The sequence below is a fragment of the Bidens hawaiensis genome, unplaced genomic scaffold (assembly GCF_021521415.1).
Source record: "Bidens hawaiensis isolate Kalapana, Puna unplaced genomic scaffold, B.hawaiensis_p1.1 tig00004283_1, whole genome shotgun sequence".
In the NCBI taxonomy this organism is placed as follows: Eukaryota; Viridiplantae; Streptophyta; class Magnoliopsida; order Asterales; family Asteraceae; genus Bidens; species Bidens hawaiensis.
Window position 1 is genome coordinate 2,119,105 of NW_027491258.1, and position 12,598 is coordinate 2,131,702.

General features: G+C 36.7%; 1 protein-coding gene and 1 pseudogene across 1 annotated transcript; both read left to right on the top strand.

The window, feature by feature from the left end:
* Positions 1-473: 473 nt before the first annotated feature.
* LOC143626163 (uncharacterized) lies at positions 474-7,220 on the top strand (annotated as a pseudogene).
* Positions 7,221-8,296: 1,076 nt separating this feature from the next.
* On the top strand, positions 8,297-11,367 carry LOC143626193 (protein FAR1-RELATED SEQUENCE 5-like). Its single transcript, XM_077096341.1, has 8 exons — positions 8,297-8,305; positions 8,838-9,350; positions 9,413-9,524; positions 9,573-9,636; positions 9,747-10,005; positions 10,234-10,625; positions 10,711-10,798; positions 10,978-11,367. Exons 1-8 carry the CDS (start codon positions 8,297-8,299, stop codon positions 11,365-11,367), a joined length of 1,827 nt encoding a protein of 608 aa, XP_076952456.1.
* The last annotated feature ends 1,231 nt before the right edge of the window (positions 11,368-12,598 follow it).

Genomic DNA, 12,598 nt, shown 5'->3' on the forward strand with positions numbered 1-12,598 from the left:
CCACAACCGTTGCACTCAAAATAGTGATATTTTAGGCTGTGATTCCTTATGGCCAAATATATCTTTTGTACATAACACAATAATGTGTTTCTCCTAAGATTGTAAATAGGACAAGTTCACTGACTGCATTAAAGCATGCTCAACTATAGTATTTCCAAGATATACAGCGAAACCAGTAGCACAAATTATCAAATGAATTTTCAAGAATTCCAACTGTAAGTCATAGTTGTTACTGTATATCAACTTGTATTCATGCCTTAAAAAAATTAACTCCTGGTATATATTACAGTGAAGAGCCACACGTGACAAGTATATGGGCAAAGAAAGCAGCATCTAAAAGCCCAATAATATATGTATAAATATACAAAGAGAGCATCTAATGTCACTTGCAGTTGCATATATCAACTCTCTTTAGTGGAAATAATAATAATTTGTTTTACATTCATTTATCCATCCTTCATTAATCTTCTTCAATGAATGCACCTCCCTCTGAAGAACCAACCCTAAAATATAAGGTGCTGTTAGTATATATATAACCAACTTATGTATATGCAGATATCTATATGTATTTTAAGATCCATTTACTCTTTTGCATGCATGTTAAATTAATCTTCTTGCAGACATGTGTTCTCAAAGTGTCCATTCACTGTGTTACAAAGTCAACAGAGTCCTCAAATCCATTGAAGGTGCTGATTTCTTTTTCTTTCTATTGTTTTACACCAAATAATTTTTTTTTAAAAAATTGAGAAAATAATCAAAATGAATATTTTCACTGATAAAACTGACAAGATAGTAGACTTTTTTCTTTTATAAAAATATCATCTGATGTTATTCGCTTTAGTTAAGAACTTGTACTTTTAGCCACTAGTGCAACACATTTTGACATGGCGCAACAAATTTCTTTCCGGCGAAAGAGAATGGATATGTTGCACCAAGGTTAAAAATATGTTGTATTAAAAGACACTTGTTATTGATTCTATATTTAAAAAAAAGCCAGAGGATATACCATTGGTTAAGAACTTAAGACAACCATTATAATGATTTTTCATATAAAAAATTAAACATGTTTGGGATTGATTTATCAACATGTTTATATTGGTTTAGCAGGTGTGTATACCATTGATATTGATTCAAAGCAACAAAAAGTTACTGTACAAGGCAACGTTGAAGTGGATGTACTTGTAAAGAAGCTGATTAAAGTGGCCGGAAATCCCCAACCAAAAAGAAAAGCCGACGACAATAAAGAGAGAGAAAAAGGTTCCCAAAGCAGTGGAAACAACAGCGAAGAAGAAAACAACAATAATAATAATAATAATAATTCAGCCGATCAAAATAATAAACCCGGTGGTCCATCGGTGAAGTTTGCCTCCGGCTCCAGCGAGTGATCAAATGGGTGGTGGTAAGAAAAAGAAAAAGAAAAAGAAAAAGGCTTCCAGTGAACCAGCAGACACTGTAACAATAGCCCCGGATGTGGGGGCTACTCAAGTGGTTGAGCAAGTGCATCTTAGCCCTCCACGTGGCCACTCATATCCAATGCCTGTTGGTCCAGCTTATGTTACGAGTTATAGTGAGGCGCATCCCAGTGGCAATGGTGGGTCGGCATACTATGTTGCTCCAGCCCAGTATAATGGAATTGGTACCAGGTATTGAACACGAACTCGTTAATTTGGCTAACACCCAAACACGAATGTTATATTATTGAGAAACTTCACAAAACTCAATTACCTGATTACAATCTCTAAACCCCAAAGCACGAGTATTTATAATCTAACCTATCACGTTTAGACTACAACTAGGATTGCTAAATAATATGACATAATAATTATACTAACAATTAAACCTAAGCACTTTTAATTGTTTATAATTATCCACTCCTTAAATCTTGTTACTTAACCTTACACGCCAAGTAACAACCTTAAATCGAAATTCCCAACAATCACCCCCGGAATTTCGAACTCGAAACCGATAAGTCTTCAACTCCAAGTAATTCCCGCATCTCCTTGAATTTGATTCTCCCAAGAGCCTTTGTCAAGATATCGGCACATTGCTTAACACCACTAACATGCTCGACACTTACTTCTTCACGATCAACACATTCTCGAATGTAGTGAAACCGAGATTTAATGTGTTTGGTCATTCCATGGAAAACCGGATTCTTCACGAGTGTTATTGCTGATGTATTATCGATACGTAACACCACTGCTTGAATTTCCTTGTCGAATAACTCACTTATCAAGTCTCTTAGCCAAACCGCCTGACACGAGGCTGCGCTTGCCGCCATGTACTCTGCTTCACACGATGAGAGTGCAACTATACATTGTTTCTAAGAACACCAAGTAATTGGTGAAGACCCAAGATAAAATACGTGCCCCGTAGTGCTTCTACCATCGTCTTGGTCAATGTTATGGCTACTATCACTATAACCGACTAACACGTTTTTCCCACGAGTGTAAGAAATACCAAAACCGAGAGTACCTTGAATATAACGAAGAATTTGCTTTATAAGAGTTGCATTAGATTGCTTCGGGCTTTGCATGTACCGGCTTACTACTCCGATCGAATACGCCAAGTCGGGACGAGTTTGTAAAAGGTACCGAAGACACCCGACAATCTTTCGATATCTCGTAGCATCAAAATCTTCTTCGTCTTCAAATTTAGAAACTTTTATACTCGGATGCAATGGAATTTGAGCAGGATTGCAAACCTCCATTCCCGCTTCTTCTAAAATTTTCTTCGCATACGCTTCTTGCTTAATTTTTATCCCATCCTTGCTTTGTGAAACTTCAATTCCGAGATAATAAGTTAGCTTTCCCAAATCCGACATCTCAAAGTTTAAAGCCATCTCGCGCTTAAACTCCATTATTAAGTTTAAATTGGAACCTGTCACGATTAAGTCGTCAACGTACACACCGACTATTAAAAGATCGGTTCCAATTTTCTTTCAGTATGCCGCTTGTTCTTCTATGCACCGGTGAAACTTCATATTTAACAAAATACCATTCAACTTTGTATTCCACACCCTCGGAGCTTGCCTTAAGCCGTACAACGCTTTGGATAATTTGTATACTTTGTGTTCTTCACCCTCTTTAACAAAACCAAGCGGTTGAGAAACAAAAACTTGTTCTTTTAACTCACCATGTAGGAACGCGGATTTGACATCGAGGTGATGCAATTCCCAACCTCCATTCGCTGCTAGAGATAAAAGTAAACGAACCGTTTCGAGTCTAGCCACTAGTGCGAAAACCTCGTTAAAATCGACTCTGTGTTGCTGAACATAACCCTTTGCCACGAGTCTCGCCTTGTGTTTATTAAGCAAGCCATCCGCGATTCTTTTAACCTTGAAAACCCACTTTAAACCAATCGCCTTTGCACCACGTGGTAACTCGGTCAACGTCCACGTATTATTTTATTTATCGAGTCAATCTCAATACGCATTGCTTTCATCCACTCCGGTTTCAATTTTGCATCATCAAAACAAACCGGTTCATCATCCGCAAGCAATAGCAAATCTTCATCAATTATACTCGAATTCAAGACATAATCATTAAAATGTACCGGGGTAACCGTGGCTCGAGAAGATCTCTGAACAGCTGGCTCAGGTGTAACCGTGTTGCTTGTATTAGCTGAGCTTATTGGAGCATTTTCGACTATCGGTTCTTCGTCGTCTTCTTCACCCCCGTCACCACTTGAACTCGTAGAGTTTGACTCAGGGCTCGATCCGATGTTTTCGGTATTAACGGTTCCTTCTCCGGTGTCAATTTCATCACCAAAGTTAACCCAAAACATGCCAGGTGCTCGATCCTCCTCGTCGATTGTTTCGGTACTTTTACCTCAATTCCAACTTTGCTTTTCATCAAACACCGTGTCACCCACTCGACTCACAACAATTTTTCTAGTCGATGGATTGTATAAACGATACGCCGCCGAACCTTTCTCGCTTCCGAGATAAACTAAACGAGTCGAACGATCGTCTAACTTCTTAATATTTCCCGCAACTATTTTTGAATACGCAACACATCCAAAAATTTAAGAAATTTAAGATCCGGTTTCTTTCGTTTTAACATCTCATACGGTGTTTTGTCTTTTAACGCTCGAGTTGGAATTTTATTAATCACGTCGGTTGAATGCCTCACCGCTTCACCCCACATATAATTCGGAACATGTCTCGCTTTTAATATGCTCCGAGTCATATCCAATATCGTGCGGTTCCGCCTCTCGACAACACCGTTTTGTTGAGGTGTATATGGAGCGGTTAAATGCCGAATAAAACCCTCGTTTTCAGAGAACCGATTGAATTCACGAGAAGTAAATTCTCCCCCTCGATCGGTTCGAAACGTCTTGATTTTTCCACTATTTTCCGTTTCCACCATGACTTTAAATTGCTTGAAGGTATCAAACGCTTCACTCTTTTCCTTCAACAAAAAAGTCCACATGAAACGTGAAAAATCATCTATCAAGACGAACACGTACCTATTTCCGGCTATGGTACTAGGAGTAATGGGCCCGCATAAATCTCCATGGATTAGTTCCAAGGCTCGAGTTGCTCTGAAAGTCGCCGACTTCGGAAACGGTTTCCTCGTTTGCTTCCCGACTAAGCACGAGTCACAGATTTGATTTTCTTGATCAACTTTTGGCATTCCAACGACCATATTATTTTTCACCATTTGTTTCATAGACTCGAAATTTAGGTGTCCTAGTCTCGCGTGCCAAAGCCAATTCTCGTTATCAATCCGGGCTTGTAAACACAAGGGTTTCCCCGTCTTTAATTTAATCGTATAAAGACGATTCTTGGACCGAGTAACCCGCATCAACAATTTTCCTTGATCATCGTACATCAACAAGTAATCATCTTTCATACGAATATCACAACCACTTTCTGTTGCTTGCCCAAGACTGATAATATTACTTTGTAAACTAGGAATATAATAAATGTTGGTCAATAATTGTTGCTCCCCCGTTTTACCGACTAGCAATATCGACCCTTTCCCGCAAATATCAACATAAGACCCATATCCAAATTTAACTTTGCTACGAACACGCTTATTTAACTCAGAGAAAAAAGATAAACTACCCGTCATATGGTTGCTCGCTCCGTTATCCAAATACTACAAGTCTTGTTCGTTCGAACCACCCTCGTAATATTTTGGTATAACCTTCTGTTCATTCAAGTACACTTTTTCTTGAACACACTGCACCATATAGAGGGACGAGTCTTTTTCTTTTGCGTCCGCCAAATGTGCTTGTCTCTCTTTCCTTCGTACCGGACACCTCGAAACGAAGTGACCAATTTCATCACAACGAAAGCATTGGACTTCCGAGTAATCCTTTTTACCCTTTCGTTTATCCCATTCGTTGGACCCTTCTTGTGAACCACGGTTCTGACTCCCACGTCCACCACCACGTCCTCGGTTTGAACCTTTCTCGCGCCCCCTACTCGATTCGCGTGAAAACTGCTTCGAACTCGCAGAGGATTCAGAATTATTAAACAAAAGTTTACCTTCTTCAGAACGCAACACGTGCCCTTTGATACGCTCCTCATAAGCCTTCAACCTCCCGACAACGTCCACAAAACCGACTGTTTTAAGGTCTAACACTTGCTCGAGGGATGCTACAACTTGGATAAACTGGCTTGGCAGGCTCGTGAAGAATTTCTGAACTAGCTTCCTTTCTTCATACGGTTGTCCAAGTGTGGTTGCTTTAGAAGAGATCGCGGTCATTCTCGAGGCATACTCGTCAATGGTTTTTTGGTTTCGTTCATCATCAAACCGTCAAATTCACGTATTAACGTATGAAGTCTAGCATCCTTCACACGTCCCGCGCCCATATTTCTTGACTTTATGGCATCCCACATCTCTTTTGCCAATTTAAAATTACCGATTTGAAGTATCTGTTCCTCGGGAATCGACTGAAACAGAAGCGCCTTCGCGATGTTATTTTGCTTCGCGTCATTAGAGCCCGGGTCAATCACATCCCAAACTCCATGAATCCCAAAAATAACCTCCATATGCATACTCCAAATCGTGTAGTTTGTTTTTGTCAAACGCGGACACTGAAACGACCCGGAGATCGTATCTTTTCCCGTTTGGTTCGTGTCACCCATCTTGTTTCTTCGGCTGTAAGTTTTTGAGAAATCACGTAAATTTGATTCAATGATTTCAACAAGTGATTTGTGCACAACCAAACCAGCTTAATAAAGTATCTAATTGAATAAAGATTCATTCAATTATATTTACCAGAAAAAACCCTTTCACCAACTTAAACAATATGACAAATAAGTCTGGTGAAGCACCTGTCACTTTCTAACCTTGGCCAAAGTTGAATGGCTCCACCTCAGAAACTGTGCCTCGTTACAAAACAAGTTCTAATCACCACAAATCAACCAAAGTTCACTATTACAGGACAACGACCAAACAAAGTTTCTCACGCCGGTCGCCGATTGCAGCTGCTCGCCTGTTCGGAATTTCCCTCACGTCACGGGTCAGTTCCGATTGCAGGTCTTGTGACACGGGTCTTGAACGAAACGCCAAACGAACACCGATTGCAATAATCTTCGCCGGAATTCCTCACGTCACAGGTTTTCCGATGAACGCATACGGTGTCTAGAAGGCCGGTGGGAGTTCCCTCACGTCACAGGTTACTCCGACCCTTCGCTTGCACAGGTTCGACCTTCACGTCGGTTACCAGGTATGTCGATTAACAACGCTCTGATACCAATTAATGGAATTGGTACCAGGTATTGAACACGAACTCGTTAATTTGGCTAATACCCAAACACGAATGTTATATTATTGAGAAACTTCACAAAACTCAATTACCTGATTACAATCTCTAAACCCCAAAGCACGGGTATTTATAATCTAACCTATCACGTTTAGACTACAACTAGGATCGCTAAATAATAGGACATAATAATTATACTAACAATTAAACCTAAGCACTTTTAATTGTTTATAATTATCCACTCCTTAAATCTTGTTACTCAACCTTGCACGCCAAGTAACGACCTTAAACCGAAATTCCCAACACAGTACACTTATGATTACCCAAAGGATGTTTATGACTCTGTAACATTATCTCGTCCGTCAGATACGTTTGAGATGGTTAGTGATGAAAATCCGTACGGGTGTTTTGTCATGTAATTATGTAAGGTGGTTGTTTGTTTGAATATTAATTATGATCAGGACATTTTGGACTCTTGTTTTTACTATTCATGGTAACAACTATATATATTGTTTTTGTTAATATGTTATACAATGGTGGTGTATTACTATTCACCTAATGAAAAACATGTTTAAATTCGCATCAATCATTCATTACATAAAATACATGTTTAAATTCCCATTGTACGCACATATACTCTCGTTTATAACCTTTTTGTCGTGTATCATCGATAGATACGTATCATGTTGATGATATGCGTTGCTCATTTGTGTAATTTTTTTGTGTAAATGACCACATGAAGTTTAGACAAATCTGAAAATCAATTTAATAGCGCAGTATACGTACACTTATAGACAAATATACCGCCATGAATCGTTTGTATTTTTGTCGTAAACATATCAAAGCTATGTACAATTAGAGGAAAATCATGATAGTGATGTGCAACACTATCAACTTATCAAAATAAACCCGTGTGATATGAACTAATACTTCAAACTTTAGTTCTATTTCAATCATGATATTGCATTCAATCTTCTATTGTCGTACTAAAGTTGTGTTATTTTATTAAAATCGACTGCTACGTAATGAAAAACTACATGCTTAACATATGTTATATATAGCTCCATTGCTCCAATATTGTATCACCACCATGTTTTATAATTTTATACTTCAAAGAACATATTAACGTAATATTGATGAAGATATATATACAATCATATAAAATATAAAAGTGGTTTTACTAAAAATAAAAATGTATATACATAATTCATGGTATATCATATTAGGGTAAAGTTAAAATACAAATGGATTAAAAAATGAGAAGGATGAGAAGGAATAGGATTATGACACATGGCAATCTTCCCATCAACCTGATTTTAGAAAGGAAGGGTATTTTTGGAACTTTATTGGTTTATTTTCTAAACTCATATCGTTATCAATTTTCACCATATATATCACATATATATCACAGGGTACCCATATATCGCAATCACAATCGACCATATAACAATCGATCAACAAATCTAAACAAATTATACATCTTAATCGGTGAAATCAAATCGAAGATTACGAACTCAAGCTATGAACGATGAAGGATTTGGTACGAATTCAGATACAAATTCTGCCATGAACGATGATGGATCTGGTACGATTTTTTCTCCATTTATTTTGATTCAATTGATTGATTCAGTTTACTTCTCATCCGATTTTTTGATTCAAAGTGTACTGAATCGATTTAATGTTTTGCTTCAACTTGAATAGGAATCATCAATTTAATATAACACAACAGCCTATCAAGAAACACTCAACACACATAATCTAATATGACCCAATAACACAACAACCTCTCAACAAACACTCAACACAAATAATCAAATATGACACAATAACACAACAACCTCTCAACAAACTCTCAACACAAATAATCTAATATAACACAATAACACAACAGCCTCTCAACAAACACTCAACACAAATAATCAAATATGACACAATAACACAACAACCTCTCAACAAACTCTCAACACACATAATCTAATATGACACAATAACACAACAGCCTCTCAACAAACTCTCAAGTATTGTGCATTTTTGTAACATCATTGTGTCTTACTAATAAAATAGTTTCTGCTAGCATTGTGTTATATTTTATATTGAAATTTGTGTATACTTAACAGAGTTTTATTGATTTAGATGTTGGAGTTTACAATGAACTTGGTGAAGAACGTGTTTCCCCGAGGTCTGGAAAAATATATTTCAAACCTGTTGTGAGTCAATCACTTAAACCTGTTATAAGTATGGTGTTTGATTCTGTTGAGCTTGCCTATGGTTTTTATGTTACCTATGCTCATGCTAGTGGTTTTAGTGTTAGGAAGAATAGTGCATACACTAATCATGGTCTTCTGAAATTGAAGTATTATGTTTGTTCTAAGGAAGGGTTTAAAAGTGGAAGTGAGTATAGTACATTAGATGATGCAAATAATGGTAAAAGAAAGCGTGGGAAACCATCGAAGAGAACTGGATGCGGTGCACATATTAAGTTTGGGTTGAACGATAAAGACAAATATGAGGTTTATGTTTTTGAAGAAGAGCATAACCACAGTTTCGTGCATAAAGATGATATTCAGTTTTTAACATCTATGAGAAGGGTAGATTACGTAAAAGAAAGTGCTATTCAAGCGTTGTCTCAAGTAAATCTAGGGCCTGTTAGAGCGTTAATATTTTGAAGAGTTTGTATGGTGGTTATGAGCAGGTAGGTGCAACAAAGAATGACTTTAAGAATTTTAAGACGCGTCAAAGCGAATACATTAGTGAATACGATACAGATATGGTAATTAAACGTCTTGAGAAGAAAAAGAAGCATTGTCCCAATTTTTCATTTGATTACACTATTAAATAAGACGGGACTTTAGGTGGTTTGTTCTGGGCTGATGAGAATTCGAAGAAAAGTTACTTGGTTTTTGGTGATGTTGTAAGGTTTGATGCGACCTATCGATCAAACAAGTAAGACTCAAAATTTCATTGTGTCTTTCTTCATTCATTGTGTCATTTTTTTTTGTTTTTAACTTTTTGATTTTGTTTTCTAGGTACGATATGGTGTTTGTCCCTTTCACTGGTATAGATAACCACAATAGGAATATTACACTTGGTGTTGCGCTTCTTGGATCTAAAACTGCTGACACATACAGGTGGTTATTGAGGGCATATGCTAATGCTTTTGGTTCTGCACCTAAAGTAGTTGTTACTGACCAAGATGCTGCTATGAAGAGGGCTATTCAGGATGTTTTTCCAAATAGCCGACATAGATTATGTATGTGGCATATTTGGGAGAAAGTGACTAGTAAGGTATTGTGTCATATTTATGCATTACTCTGTTTCTGTATTGTGTCATATTTATGCATTTTGTCATATTTATGCATTACTCTGTTTCTGTATTGTGTCATATTTATGCATTACTCTGTTCTGTATTGTGTCATATTTATGCATTGTGTCATATTTATGCATTACTCTGTTTCTGTATTGTGTCATATTTATGCATTGTGTGTTTTTTTACTGTTTTTTTTTCTTTTGTAGGTTGGGCCAGCGACGCTTAATGTTGCTGAGTTCAAAGAAAAATTAGCTCAGATTGTGTGGACAGATTCTATTACAACGGATGAGTTTGAAGAGAAATGGCCCTCAATTCTTTCTGAATATGGCTTAAGTGATCATGAGTGGTTGGCTGATCTTTATAAGATTAGAAAAGACTGGATACCTGCGTATTATCTACAACAGAATTTTTCTGGACTTATGCGTACCACATCAAGATCAGAAAGTGAGAACCATTTTTTTAACCAGTTTTGTAATCCAAGGTCAACATTAGTTGAGTTTTTTAGTCACTTCGAAGCGGCAGTTGAATCTCAATGGTATGAACATAGAGGAAATGATCACCACTCTCGATACACCATTCCTGGATTTATGAATCCAACGTTCGTTCTTGAGAGTCAAGCTGCAAAAATTTTTACACAGACGATTTTTTTATCAACAACTAGAGATAGATGATGGTATTCATAGTTGTGCTTCTGTTACTAGACAAACCGTTGGTGATTTTTTGAAGTTTGAAATTGAGGATTTGAAGCAGCCATGCTCTACATTTTTTGAGGTTTCAGTTCCTGTTTCTCTTTTATTTTTGTTTTTTTTATATTTGCTTTTCATTGTAATATTAATGTTATTCATTGTGTCATTATATCTTTTCTTTTTGCTTTTATGTAATATTAATGTTATTCATTATGTCATTGTGTATTCCTGTTAATCCTTTTTGTTTGTGTTCTTTTTGTGTAGGTTATGTATCGAGGTGCAGATCAAACAATATCATGCAGCTGCAGAAGATTTGAATTGTTCGGATTACTATGTAGACATATTTTTTATGTTCTTAGAATTAGTTTCGTAACAGAATTCCCAAAGAAGTATATTGTTAGGCGATGGAGAAAGGAAGCTATTTCAAATATGTCACTTTCTTCTTTTAGGCCCGAAGAGTTTGGGGAAAATCGTGCAGATGTTGAAGTTGTTCTTCGTCAACTTAGGTTTGCTCATGAGTATAATATAAATAAATTGGTTAGTAACAAAGAACAATTGTGTCTTTATAGAGATTATGTCAAAGATTACATGTCTAAGGCTGATGAGGCTCAAGTTGTTGCCCCGCCCCCTAGTAGAAGAGATAGATTTGCATAAATGACTGGAATGAGATAACCATGTAGTGTTACAATCAGAAATCCTGTTAGAACAAGAACAAAAGGTTGTGGGAGTCATAAACGTTTCAAGTCAGCTCGTGAGATAGCAATTAGTAAAGCTGGGGACAAACAAAGGGGATGTGGTTTCTGCAAAGGTGTTGGTCACAATATACGCACTTGCAAGTTATACTTACAAAGCATTAAAGAGAAAGAAGCAACAACCAGTTCAGGAGTTTCTTGTTTGCAAGATTCGGAGTCTCAATAAATTTTTACTTTAGTTTATTATGTAATAATGGTCATTGTGTCTAATTTTCATTGTGTTATACTGGAATTTTTTGGTCTGAATTGAGTGTCTTTACATTTAGTTGTTATTGTGTTATAATGGTCACTGTGTCATATTTGATATATTGTGTTATTATGGTCATTGTGTCATACTGGAATGTTTTTTAGTCTAAATGTTAAGCATTAAAGAGAAAGAAGCAACAACCAGTTCAGAAGTTTTATTGTGTAATAACGGTCATTGTGTCATATTCAGAGCCTCAATAAATTTTGTGTGTCTTAATTGAGTGGCTTACTTTTAGCTTTTATTGTGTTATAATGGTCACTGTGTCATACTGAAATGTTTTTTAGTCTAAATGTTAAGCATTAAAGAGAAAGAAGCAACAACGAATTTTAGAAGTTTATTGTGTAATAATGGTCATTGTGTCAAATTCACATTGGTCATATTTCTAGCTTTTATACTTTCAGATGTCATAAACCATTCAAACTAATCAATTTTTGCATCATAAACATAGTGATATTAAAATTGACAAATACGATCATACAATGCATGTTTCATATAATATTCGAAACGAACCAAAATACATACCAACCATACATTCTGTCTTCAATAACACATACCAGCCATACATTCCAAATCTGACACAATAACACATACCAACCATACATTCTGTCTTCAATCAATCCACCTCTCTAGCCAACCTTTTTAGAACTCTCTTTTTCGCCTTACTTTGTAGCTTTCTTCGGTCAGCTGCCGATTTTGCCATATAACGCTTAACCCTTTCTATAACAAAGCTTTTGTTCTCATTTATGCCATGAAAAGCAATCTTAGTAGCATACTTCCTGCGTAAATCTGCGATTTGCGCCTCTTGCCTTTTCGTTTCCTCATTCAAAAATCCACAAGCCCAATCCTTGGCTTCCTCACCCTTATAAGTCTCCATATGCCTCATCAG

Excerpts from the sequence above, each read along its gene's own strand:
- LOC143626193 (XM_077096341.1), top strand. Across the intron at positions 9,637-9,746 it reads GTTTTTGGTGATGTTGTAAG|GTACGATATGGTGTTTGTCC; the intron begins GTTTGATGCGAC and ends TTTGTTTTCTAG. Across the intron at positions 10,626-10,710 it reads CCTGGATTTATGAATCCAAC|TTGTGCTTCTGTTACTAGAC; the intron begins GTTCGTTCTTGA and ends TGGTATTCATAG.